At 42.0% G+C, this 24,494-nt stretch overlaps 1 protein-coding gene across 3 annotated transcripts in view; it reads right to left on the bottom strand.

Moving 5' to 3' along the window:
- dis3l (DIS3 like exosome 3'-5' exoribonuclease) overlaps window positions 1-24,494 on the bottom strand; it is a 30,799-nt gene that overhangs the window by 1,553 nt on the left and 4,752 nt on the right. The window contains exons 4-17 of one of the 3 annotated variants that reach the window (XM_085462966.1): window positions 23,490-23,625; window positions 21,957-22,124; window positions 19,657-19,735; window positions 19,373-19,546; window positions 16,479-16,648; window positions 15,784-15,945; window positions 9,589-9,836; window positions 7,485-7,577; window positions 7,114-7,402; window positions 4,483-4,718; window positions 3,147-3,301; window positions 2,793-2,971; window positions 2,557-2,702; window positions 1,722-1,893 (exon numbers count right to left, since the gene is read on the bottom strand). In XM_085462966.1, the coding sequence (XP_085319092.1) occupies window positions 1,722-1,893; window positions 2,557-2,702; window positions 2,793-2,971; window positions 3,147-3,301; window positions 4,483-4,718; window positions 7,114-7,402; window positions 7,485-7,577; window positions 9,589-9,836; window positions 15,784-15,945; window positions 16,479-16,648; window positions 19,373-19,546; window positions 19,657-19,735; window positions 21,957-22,124; window positions 23,490-23,625 (2,407 nt within the window). The remainder of the gene's footprint in view (window positions 1-1,721; window positions 1,894-2,556; window positions 2,703-2,792; window positions 2,972-3,146; window positions 3,302-4,482; window positions 4,719-7,113; window positions 7,403-7,484; window positions 7,578-9,588; window positions 9,837-15,783; window positions 15,946-16,478; window positions 16,649-19,372; window positions 19,547-19,656; window positions 19,736-21,956; window positions 22,125-23,489; window positions 23,626-24,494) is intronic. The other 2 variants (XM_085462980.1, XM_085462973.1) reach the window with 2 other exon arrangements.

A 24,494-nucleotide genomic window follows, 5' to 3' on the forward strand; every position in this document is an offset into this window, starting at 1 on the left:
AATTTTGTTCATAAATAGGATAAATTGGATACGTATGTTACACACACGTATCCAATGTAACAAACGTTCATCCATCCGTACACGAACTTTCTTTACTGTGCTTTCTAACATTCACACGACGTGGAGACTGGAGCAGAGGGGGAGAAAAACATTCATTAACACTGTGACCTCGGTCAAGTGTCACAGTGAGGTTGTTGTTTTGTTGATTTGTTTGTTGAATATCATCATCATCTCTTTGTTTGATATGATCATAGCTTGACAGCAGTCAATGCTGTGGTGGACAACTTGTGTTTGGGCTAATGTTTCTTTCTATCTTGTTTTGGCCACATGTGTCATCCATCATCATCCATCAGTAAGCTATGTTGTTAGCATTGCCTTTGCCCTTTGGCATTTATGACCCCAGGATAAATCCATGAAGAAAGAAAAGATGTTGATAACAGTGGAAGCAGCAGTACTCTGTCACTTTTTCATGTCTTAAAGCCAAAGATGTGAGAATAACACACCGTTACTTCAGTTTCTTTTTGTTAGCTAACCTTAGGGTAATGTTTCCTGCTCTTTTTGCTTAAATCACATGCACTTATTCCTCACAATCATCGTGTGTAACATGCCTGAACTTAATATAACTTGACGCCAGTGATGGGCAGCAACGCATAATTAGATTACTTTTTTCAAGTAACGAGTAAAGTAAGGGATTACTGTTGCAAAAAAGGTAATTAGATTACTGTTACTGTCCCGTAAACACGCTGCTCTACTGTGTTACTAAACCGTGAGTTTGTTTGCAAGAGTGTCTCATGACAATGACATAAGTGCATGCGACGTTTGTGGTAACAAACGTGTGCAGAGCAACAATGGATCATTTATCGAGTGCGAGAGAGAGAGTGCGACCGTGCAGCGTTTAACCCTAGAACACTATCGCTATAAATAGTAACACGATCACTAATGCCGGGTGATTTTTACCCGATATAATATAACCAATGAAAGGTAATCAAATATATCAAAATATGACAACACATGACAAATTAGAGTGGTCTTCTTTTACTTTCAACTGTGCCATGTCTAACAAAATGAAAAATAAAACTCCTAAAACAAAATAATGACTCTGGAAAGCTGGTCTTTGGTCCACCCATTCCTGGGACATTTGAGACTTCCCTGGTGATGGCACAGGCTCCTCGACACGCAAACAGCTGCAGGAGAGTGAAATCATATAAATGTATTTTCTCGGGTGTAAATCACCCAGCGATAGTGTTCTAGGGTTAAAGGCGTTTATGTGAAAACAATCGACAATTACCGCCCACTGTCATTTTTTATCTCCCTTTACAAAAAGGTTTGTGTAGAAACGCCACAAACTGGAAGCATTACATTTCTTGTCTTGGAGGAGAGCCCCCCCCCCCCCCCCCACACTTATGTTTTTGTTTTCATATAATATTTAAAAACAATAAACTGAATAACTTTAAATGATTTATTTTCAGGAATCATTTTCGTCTCATTCATCTTACTGACGTTTTGTTACCTTGAGATTAGCTAACAAAGCAGCAACCACACAACACTTTATCACAACAAGATCATAAAACGTCTCTTAATGTTGGACCACAAAAGATCCAGTAGTCGTATGAACCTGTGATTCATATACACTCATGCATATATATTTGGAATCGTCGCCTTTAGGCGCTGCATTGCTGGAAACCTTCTAAAATGATTGATTAGCGTTTTCTGTGACTTACGGTGATGTGGTCAAACAGTTTGAAGGTGGAGGTGCCACAGCTGGAGGTGGTGGTAATGCGGTCCGGGTATTTTCGCACAGTGCCACCCTGCCAATCACAGCTGCCGTCCTGTCCCGCTACCACCACCAGGCCCTCTTTGTTCTTCAGATACACAGGCCCCCTCACACCATACCTGTGAACAACATGGCTGTGGTCAGAGGCAGCCTTACTTACTCAGTGATATTACTCAACCTGCTTTGCGCCCTGTGATTTTAATCATTACATGGATTCTACAGCCTTCTCAAAATGACCACAGGTTACATTTTAATAAACTGTTAATATTGCATATCCCTGTAACACCACAAGCATGGAGAACACTGATGTTATTAAATTACACTTTCCTTGCAATAAACAAGCAGCAACCTCCAGAGGTTAGCTAAGCTAACGTAGAAGTGCCACAAACACAAGGCTGGCTCCAAAGCACCGTCCCTCCCCACAGACTCAACTTCAGCAATGCAATTAACTTATTTAAAGCCTGCTAGAGAAAAGATTCGGGGTTTTAGCCGATTTTCCCTGCTCACAATAAATGTTTAAGGAATTAGTTTAGTAAATTTATACAATTTAAAACTCATTTTGAGGTTTTTTAAGAGAAAATAAAACTAGCGTGTATACTGTTAAATATACATTGATTAGCGTGCAATTACATCTTCCAACAAATTCATTCATTGTCATAAACTTTGAATTCGTCTATTAAAAATACACGAGTGGTTGGCCGTCTGTGAGCTGCTGTACAGCTCCATTAAACAAAGGAAAAGAAGAAGACTGCAGAACAAAACACAGGACTGAAGGTTCTTACTCTGGGATAAACACCAAGACACCGTTGTCTCGAATGGAGTAGACAACAGCATCAGCCACACAGCACGGGTCTGTCTGAGGGTCTCGTTCTCTGAAAAACAGACACTGAAACAGTGCTGTGGATCGCATTTGGGCTGCCTGTGCTGCCTGCAAATGAAACACAGACGTCAGCACAGCTTCTGTTAATAGAGTAAGAGGTGAATCATTGAAAAACACAAACAATAAAACACCCCTGACCCTGTTCTTGCTGTTGACATGGTGAGCCATTTCCTCCACTTCTTTGTTACTGGCTGGTGCTTTACCAGATACAACGCCCCTCTGCATGTGCAGGGCTGCGGTAAGAAGGCGGTGCACGACAATGTCTGCGTACCGACGGATGGGTGAGGTAAAGTGTGTGTAGCGATCCAGAGCCAGACCTACGACAACGAAGCAAATATCAGCACGTTAGCCTTCTTTCTAGTTCTCAGTCGAATAATTCTTCACAAACAACAGACGTTGGACAAGTGTGTGCAGACGTGTGATGGATGGACTGACCCACAGTCACACTGAAACTCTAGTGCAGCCAATAAAAGCTGTGCAGCGGTATCGTACCATAATGGTAGTATTGGTCTTGAGGATGAGCACCAGTGGAGAAGTACAGAGCCTGTGACATAGCAGTGGTGGCCATCATTCTGAACAACCTGTTCACCAAGGGGTCCTGTGGGTCCACAGCTCGGTCCAGTGAGGCAGCTAAAGCCTTGTTGGACCTGAAGGAACAGAGCCAGAAACCAGGGATGAGTGAGGCCTCTCATCTCAGCAGTCAGTGACACAAAGCTACTTGCATCACCATGTCTCTTGTCCTGGGACCGGTTCTGCTGTTGGTTTAACCCCCCCCCCCCCCCCACAATCCTCCAACCGCACATTCATATTTTGTTTTCAAACTCCATTGCAGTTCATTCCACGCCTCAGATCCTCAGACCTTTTGTAAACAGTTAAACAAATAAAAGTTAACTGTAATAGATTACAGGTTGTAATTAAATAAATCACTGCCTCTTTTAAAAAACAGAAAAACAAACCATCTTTAATTATTTGAGTTGTTTGTTTTGTTCCCGTGTGAGAATATTCAACACTGCTCTCTGTGCAAAACGGGTTTAAAAGCATAAACAGCTGTGGGATCCTGTTTGTCCGGGATTTGAACCGGGGAACAAACTGCGGCAGGATCAGCGTTGTGCCGAGGTCGGCATCGCCGACAGCATGTGTTCCCCCTGCGTGGCGAGCGTTCGCTGGGCACGGAGTGTGGATCCAGGTTACGCCGCCTCCATTACAAACAGTCAGACGTGGAAGTAGTGATGTTTTAGTTTTGTAAAAAAGTGAAACCTGAGTGTCGTTACATTACCATTCAGTTTAAGGGTTACAACAGAAATATTTATTGTCCTCTCGTGGTATCAGACGGGATTATTTTAACAAACGAAGGACATTTTGCCTGATAATTATATTTATCCTGTAACTTTACTGTGTAAAGAGCTAAAACCTCCAAAGTTTCAGGAGTAGTTAGTCGTTATAAGAAGTGTTTGTGAACTGAAAATCAAGAATGTGGGATCCTGTTTGTCCGTGATTTGGACAGCCCAGCGTGTGCTCCCGACGCAGGGGAAACTAATTCTGTCGGGGAGACCGACCTTGCCACGACAGCTGTTGTGAAGCTGAAGCCAAAGGCAAGATATGCTTCATCATATGTTCTAGTCTTTGGTTTGGAAGCATATTTGGCTTCAACCTCAACCTGAGCTGAAGGAACATGTCTTCTTCTTGTCTGACTGCTCATGTGACACCTGAGTGTGTCCCCGTGTTATCAAACATTTCAGGTTCACACACTTGTGTGTCTGAACATGATGTGCGTTGAACTACAATATGCATTTCCTCAGTTTCTATACTGAACAGTCAAAAACATTACCTGGTGTCAATGGTGAAACCTTTGGCCTTTGCAGTGTCCACCAGCTGGTTGAATAGCTCCTGTTGTGGTGGTGGGTGACACCTTAGAAGGGCCTGGTTGGGGAAAGCTTCCTGGATCTTGCGGGCCACCCAGTGGTTGGCGTAAATCATGCACTCTGCCACGGTCTCATGGACCTCCAGGGGCTGACGAGGGACCAGGGCCGTAATGTTCCTCTCCTCATCCAGCTGGGCACCCACCTGAAAAGGGAAAATGCTTCTAACGTGACTTCAATGAAATGGGGCACATTTTACTACAGTTTACTTTAACTCAGTTGAACATGCACCATTCCACCGGAACAAATGCTGCACGGAGAACCAAATGTGAATGAATCTCAACCTGAAAACAGTCTACTGTCTTTCCTACGTTCAGCTCTCTATCATACCAGTAAGAACACATATCCCTAACAGGCACACAGCTCTGCTCATGGGCACAGAAACTCCACCGATCTGCTGTTCATGCTTTTTGTTTATAGTGGACAGCCAATCAGAGTTTAAGTTAGCTCAAAGGAAATGTGCCTTAAAGAGAGAACAAAACTTTTCTCAGACTAAGGATGAACTGAGGGGACCCAAAGCACTTCAGCAGGAACCAAAAGAAGCCAGAAAGTTAGGATTTGAACACAGTTTTGGCCGTTTTATATAATAGATCAAGATGAAACATCTGTTGTCCTTATCCTTCAGGACAACAGATGTTTCACCAGCGGTCAATAATCCAGCTTTGTCAAGATAAGAACTTGATTTTTGGGTGGCAGCTCAATCATTAAACACACTTTTAGAAATATATTGGTTTTTCCACTATCCCAGAAGCAACCCGAGAGAATCATTTTTACTTCATATCAATATTCTGTGTGCGTACAGCCATAACAGGAATGCAATAACTGAATAATAAATAAATCCAAGACATCCTATTAGAGAGCATCTTATAGAACAACAGGAATTGTCCATATGAGGTTTTAACAGATGGCCGACCAGCCGCTGTAGATAAATGGCTGTGATCTAATGTGAAAACTGTCAGTGGTTTCACAGTGGAGTGCTTGGTTTCTCACTGAAATGACTTTCTGATAAAATGTTTTCTGCTGAGGAACGTGTTCTGCTTAGACGCCTGATTTTAAAAATAACGTCTCTATTAGACCGTACTATAATTTATTATCGATGAAAAGAAATATATGGTATCCATCTGTAATTCAGTAAATAACACAGCAAAAAACCAAACTAAACATAAAGACCTGGAAGACTCCTGCGTCTAAATTCATTCAGTTATTGTACTGAGTCCTGAACATGTTAGAAATATGGTATCTAAGCAGATTCTTACTCTGGATGGCATTACCTTGGCCTCCAGTAACACTGTGAGGAACCTTGGAGTCATGTTTGACCAGGACATGTCCTTCAACGCACATATTAAACAATTATGTAAGACTGCTTTCTTCCATTTGTGCAACATCTCTAAAATTAGAAACATCCTGTCTCAGAGTGACGCTGAAAAACTAGTTCATGCATTTATTACTTCCAGGCTGGACGACTGTAATTCATTATTATCAGGATGTCCTAAAAACTCACTGAAAAGCCTTCAGCTAATCCAAAATGCTGCAGCAAGAGTCCTGACAGGGACTAGAAAGAGAGAGCAGATTCCCTTCATTGGCTTCCTGTTAAATCCAGAATTCAAAATCCTGCTCCTCACATACAAGGTCTTAAATAATCAGGCCCCATCTTATCTTAATGACCTTGTAGTACCATATCACCCTATTAGAGCACTTGGCTCTCGCTCTGCAGGCCTACTTGTTGTTCCTAGAGTATTTAAAGTAGAATGGGAGGCAGAGCCTTCAGTTTTCAGGCCCCTCTTCTGTGGAACCAGCTTCCAGTTTGGATTCAGGAGACAGACACTATCTCTACTTTCAAGATCAGGCTTCAAACTTTCCTTTTTGCTAAAGCATATAGTTAGGGCTGGACCAGGTGACCCTGAATCCTCCCTTAGTTATGCTGCAATAGACCGTGGCAGCTGGGGGATTCTCATGATGACGCCGAACATCATCATCACCTCTTTGTCATCATTATCACTGACTACATGTTTATAGACCAATCTCCATTTAATCATTAGTTATCATTAATCCCTGGCCCTTTTCCACAGGTGTCTTTTGACCTGATTTCCTCCCCTCGGCTGTATGAAGTGTCTCGGGGTGACTGATACTGAATTTTCTAACCATGATGTCATCTGACAAAATGACCAAACACAGAGGTTAAGTCAAACTTTCACTTAGACAGAAGCTTAGAAGGGAGAATCTTCTGCAGCTGAAATGTGCGAGAAAGATAGTGGTTCCAGTTTTTAATGTGCAGAATGGATTTCTCTCCACTGAAGCTATGTGCACGGTTTACTTTGTTTGATTCACTTCAGATTCATTGAATCATTTTGTGTCGTATGTTAGACGTCAGTAGTGACGATGTGTTAGGGTTAGACACTCAGCTATAACATGCTTACGCTTTCAATTAAGAACATGAACCTTAAATGTTTGCAGTCTTTATTTATATAGTCTTACTGTTAAGTACACACATTACCAAAACACACAAAATACTCTATGAAGATACAAGAAACCAATCATACCTCCACTCCTTCCAGCTCCAGCGCTCCTCCTCTGTCCCTCTTTGCCCGAAGATGTCTGGCTACATGTGTGAGCATCTCAAGTGCCTCAGTGAGTTGAGCTAGCTTAGAACCCTTTTCCTGAGGACCCAGGTTGGCCAGTTCCGCTACCTCAACCTGTTCTCCGTTGAGGAGCGCCTGAGCCAGCTCGTAGTGGAGCTGATAGGAGGAGCGGATGAGTGTACGACCATACCAGACCTCTTGGACTTCAAGGGATTCTGCGTCAAGCTCCCAAAGCACGCTCATTGCATACCTGAATTTGAAAGTGTCAGTTACACAACTAGCATGCATTTTAAGCATATGAAAATGAAACGTGTGATGGGAAGTCTACTAACCTGTCAGCACCTCCCAGCAGTGAGCAAAGGTCTGCGCTGAGAATAGCAGGCAGCATGTCGTACCTGCGGTCTGCCAGGTAGTAGGTTGTAGCCCTTAAGAAGTGACATAATAAATATAAAAAGGCAATGAGATCAAAGCAGCAGCTTTATCATCTTCTTTCTAATCAAAAGTGAGACATAATTTGAAAATAAGTACTAAATATTCAGAGTTTGTTCCACCTTTGTCATTTTCATCCTTCTGTTTATTAATAAGTCAGGAAGGATGAAATAAATAAGCAAAATGTTTTTCTTATGATTTAATAAATATTCCCCATTTTCTGAAATAGAATTTAAGGCTTCAAACCACAATCATAAGATTTTAATTTACTTCTTTAAAGTGTGGAGGCGAGCTGGACAGGTGGGTGATCTGCACGCTGCTTTGTGGACAGCTATGAAATGTAAAATGGAATTTTAGAGTAAGTCAGAGAGAAAGCAGAGGACCAAAACTACATTAAAAATCACAACATAAAAAATATATAGTAAGATTTCAGTATTATTTTATAAGTGCACGTTGTTAACAGTCTACACGGAGTTTCTCTCCTCACTCGGCTCTCAATCATCTTCTGTACATGCTGCTGCTGCTGCTGCTGCTGCCTTTAAAAAACGACATGCACTTCATGGACCTTCTTACTAATTTATCTGCAGACTACACTTTATCAGATACATTTTATTAGCACTGGGTTAGACACTTCTGCCTTCTGAACACTCCTTTCTTCACTTCCAAGACTCAACAAGGTGCTGAAAGAATTCCGTAGAGATTTTGGATTATAGCGAGATTACACCGAGATGACAGCAGAATGCATTTGCTGCAGATTTGTCGGCCGTTCAGCTGTGACACAAATTTTTTTGGGCTGCTTCCCTGTCACATGGTGTCATCGCTGCATGTTCCCAGGAAGGAAAATTTGTGGAGATCAAGTGCAAGCATTACTTTTGCAGCCCCGACCTTCACTTCATTTACTGCAGATATTTTAAACTCAGTTTTATTCATTTGTACAATACAGCACAAAATAAATAAATAAATCAGAACATGTGCATATATCTGGACATAAACACAGATGAATATCTTCTTGTTCTATTACTGTGGTTCAACTGTCTTGTATCATCATTTAATAAGATGCACTGAAAGCCAATTATAGACAAACCATTAACATCAGGTACTCAAGGTCACATGCCATCATGTGACCTCCGGTGTTTTCCTGACACCCGTCACTGTACAAAGGGGATCTGAAAACAAATGATGTGTGACACACTGTTCTTTACTTCTACCACTCAGTAGAATAAAACTAATTTAGTTGGAAGCGGACTCATTTTTCCTTTTTTTGCTGCATGACCTTCTGGTTGAATGTTGTGTACAAGTATGGCTGCCATGTCCCGTAGTAATATATGTTTATGAAGGCCACAGTGAAAATCACTCAGGCTTTCCCACAGCGGAAACATTCCCCTGTCCTGTTAATGGCATCGTACTCAAAATGAGCACAAGTTCTTCGTAACAACATGGACCACTGTGTTCTGTGTGTAGCAGTTCTCTACTGTGAGAACCCCAACCACCTTTTAGCACGACCAGCATTCGTCCATTCGCACACATATTCATACAGCGCGTTAGTCTATACCTTTAAGCATTTTCTCTCACATGCACACTCACACTAATGGATGCATCCAGGGAAATTTGGGGGTTAAGTATTTTGTGCAAGGTGACTTTAACATGAAGCCCGAAGGCACCAGGGATTGAACCAACAACGTGCTGACCATTGGTTCAATTCCTGGTGCCAGTGATACTTTCAAAGCCATCATGGACCCTGTGAAGTCCTTCTACATGTGATTAAATGATAGACATTTAAGGCTTAATGCTTCACATCAGACACGAGCCTTATTTAAGGTGGCCCTCTGTGTTATTTATAATTGCGCTACAAGGCATGCTGCTGATGCAACATTAATTCAGGCAACAACTTTCTTGCCTCTTTGTACTTCTGAAAGTTCCTCTGAACACTTATGCAAGATGCTGTAATTTTCTTTTATCCTTTTATATCCCACCTACTCTACCCAACCACTCCAACCAGTTCCTCACCTTGAACGTGCCTCCAAGTCTGTGAGCGAACCCTCTTTGACAAAGTGAGTGACATCAGCAATGTGAACTCCCAGCTCCAGCCTTCTGTTGGGGAGCTTGTGTACAGACAGCGTGTCGTCTACATCTTCACAGCCGCGTGGATCGATGCTGAACACCAGGCGACTGTCCCTAAGATCCCGCCGCTCTGCCACCTCAGAGGGGTCTACCGTCCACGGCTTCTCCAGAGAGTTGACCGGCATCTCTCTCAGCTGATGGCAGACGGACAGGCACAGCTAAACAGCCGCATAGTCTTTTGAACTTTTCACATTTTGTTATGATTCTATACAAAACATTAATAATAATAATACATTTTATTAAGCGCCTTTCAAAACACTCAAGGACACTTTACACAAAGACAAAGCAAAACAGTGTTTCACTTTCAGTTGCTCCCTTGTCACAAGGGGTCACCACACCTGATAGCTCAGCATCTTTTGATACGGCAGAGTTTTATACCAGATGCCCTTCCAGGCACAACCCTGATTTGTATCTCCGGTTGCAATCGAACCAGTGACATTTTGCCTGCAAGCCAGTGTGTAAACCACTGATGAAAAAAGGAAAGAATGAACTATTCCACATATTTAATGATTCTTTAATATTTTGTTGATTTGATAATAATAATAATAATAATAATAATAATAATAATAATAATGGATTGGATTTATATAGCGCTTTCCAAGGCACCCAAAGCGCTTTACAATGCCACTATTCATTCACACACTGGTGGAGGCAGCTACAGTTGCAGCCACAGCTGCCCTGGGGCAGACTGACAGAAGCCAGGCTGCCATATCGCACCATCGGCCCCTCTGGACAACAATAGCTATATTGCAATCTTTAAAACCTTTGGTTACTATGGTAACTCTCTGATAACCAAGCACTCTCTGATGTGACCAATCACAGAAGCTCTACTGCCACCCCCTTTATAACATAAAAAGTTATGAATGATGTTCCAGTCTATGATAGTGGACTCATCTGTGCTTGTCCTTTGTTACAGCCCATTGCAACCCTTACACTCCTTACAGTGGAAATGCAGTTGTCTTCAGGTGTTGCCTAGGTTTAACTGCCGATTGTCTACACCTGGTGAGGTGTGGCTAAAGGCGTTCCTGAAGTGGTCTAGTCCAATCACCTTCTCCAGGCCAATCAGCATTCATGCTGTGTCCTCGGTTATTCTTCCTTGTACACGCCTCATCTCATCACTCATGCTCCATTCAACCATTCCACCACCAGCTTCCAGGCTCTCGGGGCTCCTGCTCTAATCCTTTTCACAGACGGGGTTCTGTTCCGCTGAGATAGGCCATCTGAGTCTAACGGCAAATCACCTGTTTAAATTCTGTTCATCAGTAAATCAATTTCATTCTTTCAAATAACCTCTCCTTATTAAAATATCTGTACTGTATTTAGTGATGAACAATTGTTAAACTCTGGTGTTTGCTCCCATAATTTCCCTTTTATTTTGACGCTCTCTGCTCTTTCCTCTTTCACCTGATCTCTGACTGCGATTGTTTGGAGGTGAAAACCAAACATCACCTGGGTTTCAGAAAACCAGAGTTACCCTGGTAAGCAACCATTCTCTGTATCTCACTATGGGAGATATAATCTACTTCCAGGTTGTAAGTTCTTTATCCTTAACAAGGTATGGAGCAGGGTAAGCCCACACTAAGGACTGAGTGTGCCAGTGAGGATGCAATAATATCAAAAACGCATAACCTAACAAATGTAATAGATGGTCCTCTGGTGAACTGTGAAGGTCACACTCTCAGTAGCCTTCAACAGCCACACAGACAGATGCACTCAACAAAACAGGAACACACAGATGCTTCAATCTATGCAAAGGAGTGCAAGACACAGAAAAGCGCTATATATGGCTACATTTTCAGCAATTTACCGTTTAAAAGTGGGCCCTGCATAAACAGGATGTGGACCAATTGGTGCATTCCCAAAGTAAATGTGATACGAAAGAGTAGCTAAATGCAGTTTAATAAATGGAAAATAATCCTCTCTTATTTAGCTAATCCTGAAGGAAACATAACACATGTGGAACAGAGTTAGGAATGGGTACCGGCAATGTTCCCTCGAAGCTGTGTGTGCACAATTGCGCACTGCTGGCACGGTCTCTGCGCACAAAAAAAAAATCTAACCTGAATTGAAATTAAAATCAATACTTTAACAAGTCTGTTTTGCAGTGTTAGTCAGTGACTGGCTGCTCCCGTATGGGATCCAGCCAGTAATGCGATTCACATTCGTATATACGCAGCTAATCAATGTGTTGACAGGCTCTGACAGCGTCCTTATGTGCCGACACCGGTGTTTTAGCGAGCAAAGCGGCGTGGCGACGTTTAGTGTGTGTCAGAACAATGAGGCGACTGCTGAGTGTTACAGGTGTTACAGCAGTGACACATCTGCTGCTGTCAGGCCTGCAGGTATCAGGCTGTTGTTCTCCTTCATCTCATAGTTGACAGAAATTATTTTTTGGAGTGGCACAAATAATTTGTGTGGCATCAGATTTGATGCAGAACAGCTGATTGTTCTGTAAATAGTTTGAAATGTTTATTTAAAAAAACGCCTTGGCTGCATTTTTAGGTAAACAGCTGCAAAAAACTTTGTTGTTTGCAAAACTCAGTAACTTTTTTGAAGAAGTAACTATATAATTAATTACCCAACATTGGTCATTATTTACTGTATTTTGCAGACAGAGTTACAGACTCTCTCCCAGACCACAGACTCATAATACAAGTCAGAGCTTTATGAAAAAAAAACAAAAGAAACTTGTGTTTTCAAAATTGGAGTTCAAGTTATTTTTACTTCCAATAGTGTTAACATACTACACAGGTCATGAACAAGATTTCTTTGTTTTGTTTTTTTAAATTTTCATTGTAAGTGGGCTAAAATAGTTAATTAAAAGTAGTCTAACATAAATGTAAATGCTGTAATTTTATTATTTTAATAAACCATGTAACTTGCATGGATTCGATGCTGGCGTCACCACAGTGCACACGTCTGCTGTTGCTCACAGTGGTCCAAGGGACGCTCAGGGAGTTTGTGTGTTCGCTCAGACACATGAAAAATTAGAGGGAACATTGGGTGCGGGTATACCGGATACGGGTGGCTTTTTTTTTTCTTGAGATGTCATACACTTTGGATTCTAGCCAATCATTTTATGTTTCCGAGGATAGTAGGCGGGTCCAGGTACGTATGTTCTTTGAGAGCAGAGCTACAGATTAAATGTCCAAGGCAAAGCGGTCAAAAGTCTGGCTGTACTTCACAGCAAAATATGCAAACTCAGCAGCAACAAGTGCTTTAAGCTGATACTGTGATACTGTGCAAAGGAAGTAACACCTCGAATCCGATGAAACACCTGGCGACGCATAGCGTTTTTTTAAAAGCAGAGAAATGCATCGTATTTGATAGCTTGCTGCGAGACTTCACACCGAGCACATCTACTGCGGGTGGGTTGCCTGTTATTGGACCTGGAGTTAGCAACATCCCCCAAAAACCCGAAGAGGAGAGTCCTGGCCCCTAGCCCTGCCAGTGTAGCAGACGGATGATGATGCAGCAGCAGCCGTTCTTCTCTGCGTGAGGAGCTTAATGTTGTTCGTGTGTAATTTACGTTGAGTAGGCTAACCACGTTATTACATTAATGCATGTAAGGTGAACTAGCAAACACCGTCGTAGTTACATGCGACTGTCTTCTTGTTTGATAGAGTGATACCATACATGCCCTGTAGCTGCAGAAAAAGCTAACACCGTTATCTTTTTACAAAAAAAACAAACAGCTAAACATGTTTTCCATTATTCACCGGTTCCAAACAAAGTAGGTATGTTGTATCAAAAGAAAAGGCTAACTTGGTTATCATTTTGCAGAAAAAAGAGACTGCTAAAAATAAAAACATAAGAGGTTTTTGGACAAAGTTTGTGTTCTCCATTCTTTAAGCAATTCAATTCAATTCAATTTTATTTATATAGCACCAAATCACAACAAAAGTCGCCTCAAGGCGCTTCATAGATACAGAGAAAAACCCAACAATCATATGACCCCCTATGAGCAGCACTTTGGCGACAGTGGGAAGGAAAAACTCCTGTTTAACAGGAAGAAACCTCCGGCAGAACCAGGCTCAGGGAGGGGCGGGGCCATCTGCTGCGACCGGTTGGGGTGAGAGAAGGAAGCAACGGTTAGAGCACCATTTAAGCACCCGCACAGTTTCAAAAGTACCGGTATCGGATAAAACCTAAACGATACCCATCCCTAAACAGAGTATAGATAAGGAATCTCTCAAATACTTCATAAAATGAGCATGTAGAAAGTGATCTAGCATTCTGAATGTTCACAATGACTCTCAGAGAGAGACCTGCTTCATTTTAAATCAGCCACTCGTGTGCCACGCCCAGAGTGCTGACCATTTGGGATGTGGAAGAAAAAAATCACGCCAAGTCAATGTTCAAAGGCAATGGTCATGGCCAGTAGTGGAACAGAAAAGCTAGTTCTGCCATCAATGGCCTGATGGGCCAGTATGGGATCTATAAAAATGAGAGACAGCTACTCCTCCCTCACCCCACTCAGTATCACTGGTATGAGGTTGAGAAGGGGAAAATGCATACAGGTGGCCAATGTCCTGAAAGAGCTTAGCCAAGTAAGCTGACAGTAGGGTGACCACATTAAGGGTTATTATGGACCGAGCTGTCAACTTGCAAACCTTTTGGTCATATAAGTCTGTGAAGGTTCTCAGTCATCCAGGTCATCGTAGTCTAAGGAGCTTGGAAAGAAAAGCGTCCAAACTTCTATAAGTTCCTTGAAGACGTTTCACCTGTCAGAAGCTTCTTCAGGTCTAGGAGTAACTGGTGGAAAGAAAGGCTGTTGGCTCTTTTAAAGGGACAGTACCTAACCACTGGTACAGATATGTTGATGACACATGGGTCAAAATCAAAACCCAGGAAGTAGAATCCTTCACTGTTTACATCAACGCTGTGGATAAAAACAAAGTTCACCAGGGAAGACACAAAGGATAACAGTATGCCATTCCTGGACTTTGCCGTGCGCATTAAAGAGAACGGAAACCTCAACATGAAGTTTACTGGAAGCCCACACACACGGACCAGTACCTCCTGTTTGACTCCCATCACCCTCTGGAACACAAACTTTGAGTAATCAGGACCCTACACCACCGGGCAGAACATGTTCCCTCTAAGCCTGAAGGAAAAAAGAGGGAACACACACATGTAAAGGAAGCTCTTAAAATGAGACAAGACTCAGCTGTCAGAAGACATAGTTTGAAAGAGAAGTAAAAGAGGCATCTATGTCCACTGTGAGCGACCATCTTTGAACAGAGGCAGCGGCTTACGACACCAACTGTCTGCCATCTATAATCCAGTTTTGAGATCCCTTCCCAGACGCTTCCACTCACATCCTGGGCCATCTGACCTCAGGAAATCACATGATGGGGTGGGGCTAGGATTCACAGTGGGTTCACCCGAATACTTGGCTGATTGTGACCCACACCCATTTTCACACCTTGGCTCGTGTGATTAGGTAGAGGATCATTAGGGGGTCCATCTCTCCTGGGGGACACTCCCATAGGGCTTAAAATCTGGGACTCTGCACCAGTTTCTCCTAGAACTGAAGAAACCTCTCAGATGAGAGGTGAAACATCTTCAAGAAAAAGTCCAGACTCTTTTTTTCCCCAAGCTTTTGGTATATGGAGCTGCTAGGGTGCTTGGTGATTTGGTAATAATGTTTTAATAATGTCCAGCTGTTTTTGGACAATTCTGAAGCTTATTAATCCTTAACAATCAAAAACCTACATCCAAAGTACAACCAGAGCTGGGAATTAGTAACAAAAACATATTTTCTGAAATTACTTAACTTACTAGAATCCTGCAAGTTTTATCACACAGGATGAAGCAAATTACTCACCAAAGTATTTCCAAACTGTGTAGATGGGTATTTGCCACCATTTGCGTCAATTATGGTTGAATTTAACTGTTTAATTGCAATTTATAGACATCAAAAAAAATCACATTTTATCATAATATTTATATTCACAATAATTGCTGATGGGTTCACAACAGCTAAATACGAAAGGTGAAACATACTATATAGGCTTGTGGAATTTGCCTTTTAGAGATGTAAAAACTTGAATTTATCTCTAACGTAGGTGCTCTCACCTGTGCGTCTGAGAAAGGAAGAATATGGATGCAGTTCTCTAGGAGGATGGTCTGGACCTCAGTCTCAAGCTCTCCAGCTCGACCCAAAACCCGTACACTATGGCCGTTGGGATAGAATGACGTGCTTTCCCATGAATCAATGCGCACCACAACTCTGTGGTCCTAGGTGAGGATGAGAAGACAGGGATAGAAATGAGACAGCACTTAGTAAACACTGGTCACACTATGAGACAAAAGCATAATGCTATAGTAACACTAGAGACTGGAGCGCAAACAAGATCGGTGTTGCTATGTGCAATGAATTTGCAATATTGTTGGCTTTGAAATGCTTCTTTGGAAGACGGGGACTAATTCTGCAACTACTCTCAGTCAGTTACTTTTATTTAAAGGGTGCAAAACACCAATCAAATGGTGATAAGATGGTCTGGAGATAGAGTCCTGCTTTTCAAGGCAATCACCTTGAAAGCGTTCATCCAGAGGTTGACAGTGTTGTATTCTCAACCTTTGATCGACCAGTTGGTTGCCGTAACTACTTGTAATTGAACGCTGAATGCAAAATATTCACTGCAATCACTGGAAAAGCAGCGTTTTTTCTTTGTTACAAGGCAGGTGCCGTCCTATTTTTACTCATGTGACTAAGCCATAATGTACATCATGAAAATAAAATCAACCTATAGATGTAAGTCAAGTCAGACCTGCAGAGCTTCAGCCTGTTGAGTACTGATGCGGATTTTAGGAATACGCTGGTCCCAAGGTATGGTCAGTATCCGCTGGGAATTCCTGCTCTGGGACTGAATCCCATCCCTAGTGGGGAAAGTTACCACGTAGTCTCTCCAGTTCCTCTGCAGGATCCCTACAATACGACCTGTGGGGTTAAATGTCAGACATCAGTACAGAGAGACATTTATGGAGTAAGTGAGGATGGACTCGATGATTGCAGTGTAGAATTGCATCATCGTCCGTGTTGGCAGGTTGAATTTCTTCAGCTGCCTCAGGAAGTACATCCTCTGCTGAGCCTTCTTTATGACGGAGGTGACGGAGGCTCCCACTTCAGGTCCTGGGTGATGGTGGTACCCAGGAAGCGGAATGAGTCCACAGAGGTGATGGGGGTGTCAGTCAGGATGATGGGGGGGAGTGGGGCTGTGTCCTTCCTGAAGTCCACAATAATCTCCACTGTCTTCTGGGCATTCAGCACCAGGTTGTTGTGGCTGCACCAGGACACCAGACGTTCAACCTCCCTCCTGTAGGCAGACTCATCCCCGTCCGAGATGAGTCCAATAGCGGTGGTGTCATCTGCAAACTTGATTAGCTTGACAGACTGGTGGGTGGAGGTGCAGCAGTTGGTGTACAGGGAGAAGAGCAGAGGAGAAAGAACGCAGCACTGGGGGGGAGCCGGTATATACATATGTACTACATAATTACATATGTGTTCATTCATAGTTTTGATGCCTTCAGTGAGAATCTACTATGTAGAAGTACCAGGCCATGACAGAAAAACCACTAAAAAAAAGGCGTGTCCACACTTTTGACTGGTAGGGGCTTCAGGTGTGCTTAGTGAATACCTCAGGCACCAGAAACCCAAGAAAGAGGAGCAAGAAGAGGAACCATCATGGAAGGACAGGATCCTGCACAGTACCACCAACAGATAAAAGAACTAGCTCACATCCAGAAATCCTACCAGTGGCTGGACTGGACTGAAATAGAGCACAGAGGCACTAATAATGGCAGCACATGAAGCCATAAGTACAAGATCCATAGAGGCTGGGGTCTACCAGACCAGTCAGTCAAGACCCCAGATACAAGCGTAAAGATGCCCCTGAGACAATCCAGCACATAACAACAGGGTGCAAGATGCTAGCAGACATACATGGAACGCCATAACCAGGTGGCCGGCATAGTATAAAGGGAATATCTGTGCCGAGTATGGCCTGGAAGTCCCGAGGTCAAAACGGGAGACGCCCCTTAGTGTGATGGAGAATGACCGAGCTAAGATGCTTCGGGGCTTCCAGATACAGACGGACAAAATGGTGATGGCTAATCGGACATAGTGGTGGTGAACAAGCAGAGGAAGACGGCTGTAGTGACAGATTTAGCAATCATCAGGAACATCAGGACGAAGGAACATGAGAAGCTAGAGTACCAAGGGCTCAGAGAAGAGCTTGAGAAGATGTGGAGGTGACGGTAACAGTGGTCCCCGTGGTAACCTGAGCACTCGGTGCGGTGACTCCCAAGCTAGGCGAGTGGTTCCAGCAGATCCCGGGAACAGCAGAGATGCTGCGCAGGACCCTCAAGCTCCCAGGCCTCTGGTAGAGGACCTGAGCTTGAAGGATTGACCGCCCGCAGGGGGGGGGAAGTTTTTTGTCCTTAGGACCTCGTGTGTAAAAATAATAACAATAAGAAGGGTTAACAATGGTCAATTGCCTCCAGTTAGATTAAAATGTATTTTATGTGTTGCATATTTTTTATGTAAAAACACAGGGTGTTCCCGTTAGCCAAATTAAAAGTGTGACAAGCTAAAACAGTATTTTTGCACCTGAACTATCCCTCCCTGTTCTAGGTCTGCCACAGCTGAAAAGATTATTGATTATTTGTGCGAGTCCACGTGTATAGTTGCAGGAGTGTTCCTCGCCTTTTGAATACTGGGCCCTGAGTTGTGTGCTTAATTAATTAGTGTTTTTCTTTCTTTCTCTCTTTTGTCATTTGCGAGGTTACACTGGCAAACTTACGGGGCCCCGTCTGTCTCTGTTCTGTTGTGTTTGGTAAAGGGAACTGTATGTTAGTGGAAGCTCAGGATGCGTTCCCTGCCATTTGTGTCTCCTAGACTTAAAACTTTCTTTTGTATTGGACGAAAGAAAAGGTGTCAGACGTAAAAAAAATTCTACAGAAGATGAACAATATCTGCCATGTCATTAAAAAGCAGGAAAAACCAGCAAAGACGTGACACAGAACCTGAGAGATGCATTTGGCCCTTGAGTTGTTCGACGAAACTTCATCGTTATTTGAATCTCTGGAAATGTGGCTGTCAAGAAGCTATTCCCTGACGAATGGAACCATGGAGAAGAGGTTCAGTTGTGCCAAATTACACCAGAACTGTAATAAAAATCAGTAGCAACTTTAAAAAAAGTTTAATTGTGAATGCCTGTCCAGAAAATAGCTTCCAAATGTTATTTCACCCAAATATGTTCTTATAATGTTGCTTCATGCAGGTGATATAAACAAGAATGGTGAATGGACTAATTCTTATACAGCTCTTTTCTACTCTCACCCAATCACCCCATTCACACAAGCACTTCCTTCTATGCGTTTAAGTGCTTACTAAGCAACATTCACACTCACTATACTCCAATGGATGCATCGGAGAGCAACTTGGGGTTAGTATCTTTCCCAAAGATACTCGGCTTGCAGACTCGGGGAGCCACGGATCGAACCATTCATGTGGTTCGATCAAGATGCTTCATTGTTTTCATTACTTATTTGTGAGATATCCTGAACATATTTTAGGCAAATCAGACAGAAAATATAATACACAAAATATCATTAAATACAAAAATAAATCAAATGTGAATGAATGGAGTACAAACATTCCCACCTGTTGGCAGAGGTGTACTCTCATTGTCCTCTCCAGTTTTTTCATCCCCATCAGTCAGGGCTGTGTCCCTCCCTCTCCACTCGTTCTTGGGCAACAACTCCACCACAACCTCGTCCCCATGCACCGCTCTGTTTCGATTTTTTCGACCATACACAAGCACATCCCAAGTCAGATCTAAGATGGATAGGGGGGGGTCAAAGTCGGGAGAAGAGATCAGAAACGTCTAGCAAATATAAGTTTAATGTGTCTGTTCCACCTGTTTTGAAAATGTAAGGCGTTTTCACCTGTGCTCTTGGTTGAGAAGTTCTTCGGCCTGACGAAAGCCTCGTTCTGTGCCCGATGCTTGTTAACATTCAGTGTACCCTAGTAAAAAGGAATGAAACAAGACATTTACTCTTCTGCCACTGAGGTTGTGTTAAACAATCTGGTGAAAAACTCCACTGCTTTCTCTTTGTGACATCTCCATACCTGCTCAGGTACAGTTGGGGAAATAATTATCACTGCTGAATTTGTAGGTTTCCTCAGTTACAAAGAAAGAACAATTATTCATGTTATTTCTTTAATGTTAGTTTCATTTAATGGAGAGCGATAGAATATCAACCAAAAACTGTCTGTGAAGGTTCTCAGTCATCCAGGTCATCGTAGTCAAAGGAGCTTGCAAAGAAAAGTGTCTGGACTTCTTTAAGTTGCTTGAAGACGTTTCACCTCTCATCCGAGAAGCTTCTTCAGTTCTAAGGTCAAATGGTGGAGAGTCCCAGATATAAACCTAGTGGGAGTTTCCCCCCACAGAGGGACAAAAGGACCCCCTGATGATCCTCTAATCACCTGAGCCAAGGTGTGAAACTGGGTGTGGGTCCCAATCAGCCAGAGTTTCGGGTGTGTTCATTGTGAAACCTGGCCCCACCTTATCATGCGAATTCCTGATGTCAGATGGTCCAGGATGTGAGTGGGCGTTAAGGCGTCTGGGAGGGATCTCAAAACTGGATTATAGATGGCAGAGAGTTGGTGTCGTAAGCCCCGCCTCTGTTCAAAGATGGTCGCTCACAGTGGACATAGATGGCTTCTTTCACTCCTCTTTCAAACCATCTGTCCTCTCTGTCCAAAATGTGAACATTGGCATCCTCGAAAGAGTGACCTTTGACCTTTAGACGCAGATGTCCATCTGCCTCAGGAAACTCTTTCTCCCCATCGTCACCCTCTGACTACTCCACTTGATACCAAGAAAAGTCTTACCACTGGCAACAAAGGTCTCTACCCCAAATACTAAGCCATGTTTTGCTTGGGGACTCACTGAAAATAACTTGCCAATCCCTTTATGACTTTTTAAAATAATAATAATAATAATAATGATGTGTTTTTTCTGTCTCTCTCCTTTAAAATTAAACTGCAAGAAAACTTAGAGACAGTTCATATCTTCTTCATTCAATAACAGTCCTGCTCTTCATCTCATTTTCTTTATTCGTCAGCCCCTCAAATACTCCTACCTCCTCAGCACACTCCCTACACTCATCAGTGTATTTCGTTAGTATAGATTAGTATATGTATTAAAGGTACCTGCAGTTTCTCTGAAAAATGAACAGGCTTAAAGCTACTAAAATATTTAAACTTTGTTCCTGCAGTTGTTTTAAACTCGTGTTTTAAAGAGAGATCCGGTATACTTAAAACAGGAGTTAGAGAATTGTGGATCAATATGTTTGTCATTGCACAAGATGATCAGATCTTTAGTATGAATGCTCACCTCTGTTTTCTACACACACACATCACTGATCACATCACATGCTCACAGAGACACATTCACATACACACACATCACATGTTCACTCTTGCAGAGACACACGTTCACATGTGCGTGTCTTATCTGTCGCATCATTAATGTTGATGTTTGTGTGACCACTGAAGTTAATAAAAGGGCTTTGAGGGAAGGCTGGAGTTGGGCTAAGATCAGATGAAGAGCTTCTCCCCTTGCAGCAAGTAAAAGAAACTGATGGACATTATGAACAATGCTGGGCATCCTCTGCACACGGCCATAAACAATCAGAAGAGTCTGTTCAGTGACAGGTTGCTTCTCCCAAAGACAAGAACTAACAGACTTAAAAACTCCTTTGTCCCACACGCCATCAGACTGTTTAACTCCTCTCTGGAGGGGAGAGGGAGGGGAAACAGGAGGACAAAGGAGGGGGGAACAACTAAGCTGTAGTGCCTCTTCACCTCACTGTGCAATACCTTTTGTGCAATACTTTTGTAAATAGTCAACAGTGCAATAGACTCAATACTTGAAATGTGCAATTCACTTGTATTTTTATTTTTATTCCTATTTATTCTATTTATCCCCTTCGTATATTTTATTTATATTGTCTCTGTATTTATATATGTGTGTGTGTGTGTGTGTGTGTGTGTGTATATATATAATATTCTGTAACTCTGTAACTTCTGTCAGTGCTGTGCTTTTTTGGAAATCGAATTTCCCAGAGGAACCCACCCGAGGGATTAATAAAGTTCTATCTAATCTAATCTAATCTAAAAGAAAGCGCTGAGTCAGCGGGGTTTGAGCGTTAGACCCAACAACAGGTTGGTACATTTTTACCTGAATGTAACGTTCAGACTTTATACCAGCCTCCAGGACTTCAGCGGGAAGATGTTCGGGAAACTCTTTCTCCCCATCGTCGCCCTCTGTCTCTTGTTGTGCCTGAGAAATGGAGCTAAACAGTTCATGGGCTGCCTGCAGATCTGACCAGAAGCTTTGCAAATAATCCTGGCAAAGGAAAAACACACAGGTCAAGAAATAAATTACTTCAGTTGGCCTTCTTAGTTCCAGTAACATCCCTTCAAGGGCCTAAGTTTTGGATCCTCTTCCACTTAACCTTATCAGGTTCGAGAAAGAGAAATAGAGTAAAATCTTTCAAATTCACCTCAAATCAACAGCCAGATGCTTAAACCTTTTGATACAGTTAGACGTCCTCAGTATTAGTATTACAATAATAGTTAAATAGATATAAGAACTGGTTTCAGAATAAATAAAGCGAGTTTTTGGAATGGGCTTCCCAAAGCAACAACCTCAACCCTGTTGTTAATTGTTGGACCGTGCTTAAACGCCACGACCATTTTAGGAAACCAACCAATTTAAATGAATTCGCAAACACATAGAAAAATCTGCGTTTTCAAAAATACCCGGGTACGTATGTTTGGATAAAAATATACAAATCTGGCAGCAATGTATCAAAAATGTATCACAATAGAAAGCGATGTAATATTAATTTCACGGCTACTAGCATGTACTGCTCTTTTTCCTTTAAATAAACATCAGACTTGATATCAGTCCTTATTGAGCAATGAGTTTACTCTCTGACCGACTCGTGTTTGCGGCGTTCCAAACACGTTGCCAAGAGGGAAGATGCAGAGTACCTGTGAAGCCAAACATATAATATCAATACCCATAACATGGCTAAAGGCTGTTTCTAACCTCTCTTCTTTACTTTAACTGTCATTTATTGACCATTTTAAATGGCGATACCAGTGTATCGACAAATAGGTAAAAAGTGTAACTGTTTTTTTCTGACAGAGCTCGGATCAATCAGTGCAATTACAAACAAGGCTGTGACCTTCACCTTTAGCGAAATTCTCATTTACATACTAGTTTAATAGTTTTCTGACTCATTGTCACTGTGTTTTATACAACCACAGCATGCTTGCTAGGCTGACATGAATTGAAAAACAAAGTGCAGCTCTCCGTATGTAAACAGACTAAATGCCACATATATTTACATTTTGTCACTTAACCAAGAAATCATGTGTAATGACCGAAAGTTTGACAACAACCACCAATTTCACTTCTAAGTGAGACTGTTCTAATACTGCTGCCAAAAATGTAAGTGTTTCAAAAACCCATGCCTGCTACATGCTACAATAGTCCCACTGAAGATTAGTGAAATAATACAGACCAACCAACTGTTCCATCATATAGGCTCCAACACAACGACTTTAACACAAAGAGCTGACTTTCAGTTTTAGGTGTTCAAACCACGCGTTTCTCTAAATGCATGATGATAAATCCCTGTAAGGTGGCTACATATAAGAAGCCGATATAGAGTAGATGGTATTATAAAGGTATTTCATATACCTGGACGGAGATGACGTACACTCCAGACGTCAGGCTGCTGAACTGAGCTACGGCCTCAGGATCCTCAGTGATCATCACTATATTCATCATTCCTGCCAGGTGGTTGTAGTACCACACTGCAGCTGAGTACACACACCTACACACACACACACACACACACACACACACACACACACACACACACACACACACATTAAATGAACTCACAAGTTTAGCATAAGATGCATGAAAGCAAATTGCCCGCTAAAGCAATAATCTTTAACATATCCCACTAAGTTTTTGCTGTTTTGTAGGTGGAAGTTATGATTTCACACTACTTGTAATTCAAATGGTGCTTCCACAGAAAGAATATAAAAAATAAATAATTGAGTGCCTTATCTATATAATAAACACATTTCATGAGAACACACTGCAATTCTAGCTTCATTTGTTGGCACAACATAAAAGTTTGTCAGATCGTGATTAACATTACAACCAAGTCTCTATTATTAAAAACACTCATTAAATCCTTTTGGTGCTTTTCTCTATTAAACTGGTATAAATATTAATCACTTTTAAGCTGCCATTCACAAGTCCTCCTGACTTCTTTGTTCCTGCACTTGTTTTCTACCTGAAGTGGAGGAAAAACATTTTTGAAAATGTTAAAATGACCCCTTTACCCATTGAACCCCTATTGGGACAAAACACTATGAATGCTCGATTGACATCTTAGCCAGTACGTGTGCTCTAAGTGCCATATGCATCTGCACCGCTGGCCTGTTGCACAATTTGAAAGAAAGTTCAAATGTAATGTTTACATTTTTAAATCTCCCAGATGAATTTTGCACACGTGTGAACTATACATTTATGTCACTTTCACAAAATATTTTTTAAACCCAGAGACTTAACATTTTTAGAAACACAATTTCCTTTCAAGAGTTGCTGAGCAGAAGTAGTCAGCAGGTGCAGTCAAAGACATTTTGTGTGATTGGATGATTATCAGGATGTCCTAAAAGCATCATTTGA

This window comes from Copadichromis virginalis, linkage group LG1 (genome assembly GCF_057382275.1).
Source record: "Copadichromis virginalis isolate Kocher_CV1m ecotype Utaka linkage group LG1, C_Virginalis_male_GT1.1, whole genome shotgun sequence".
Taxonomy (NCBI): Eukaryota; Metazoa; Chordata; class Actinopteri; order Cichliformes; family Cichlidae; genus Copadichromis; species Copadichromis virginalis.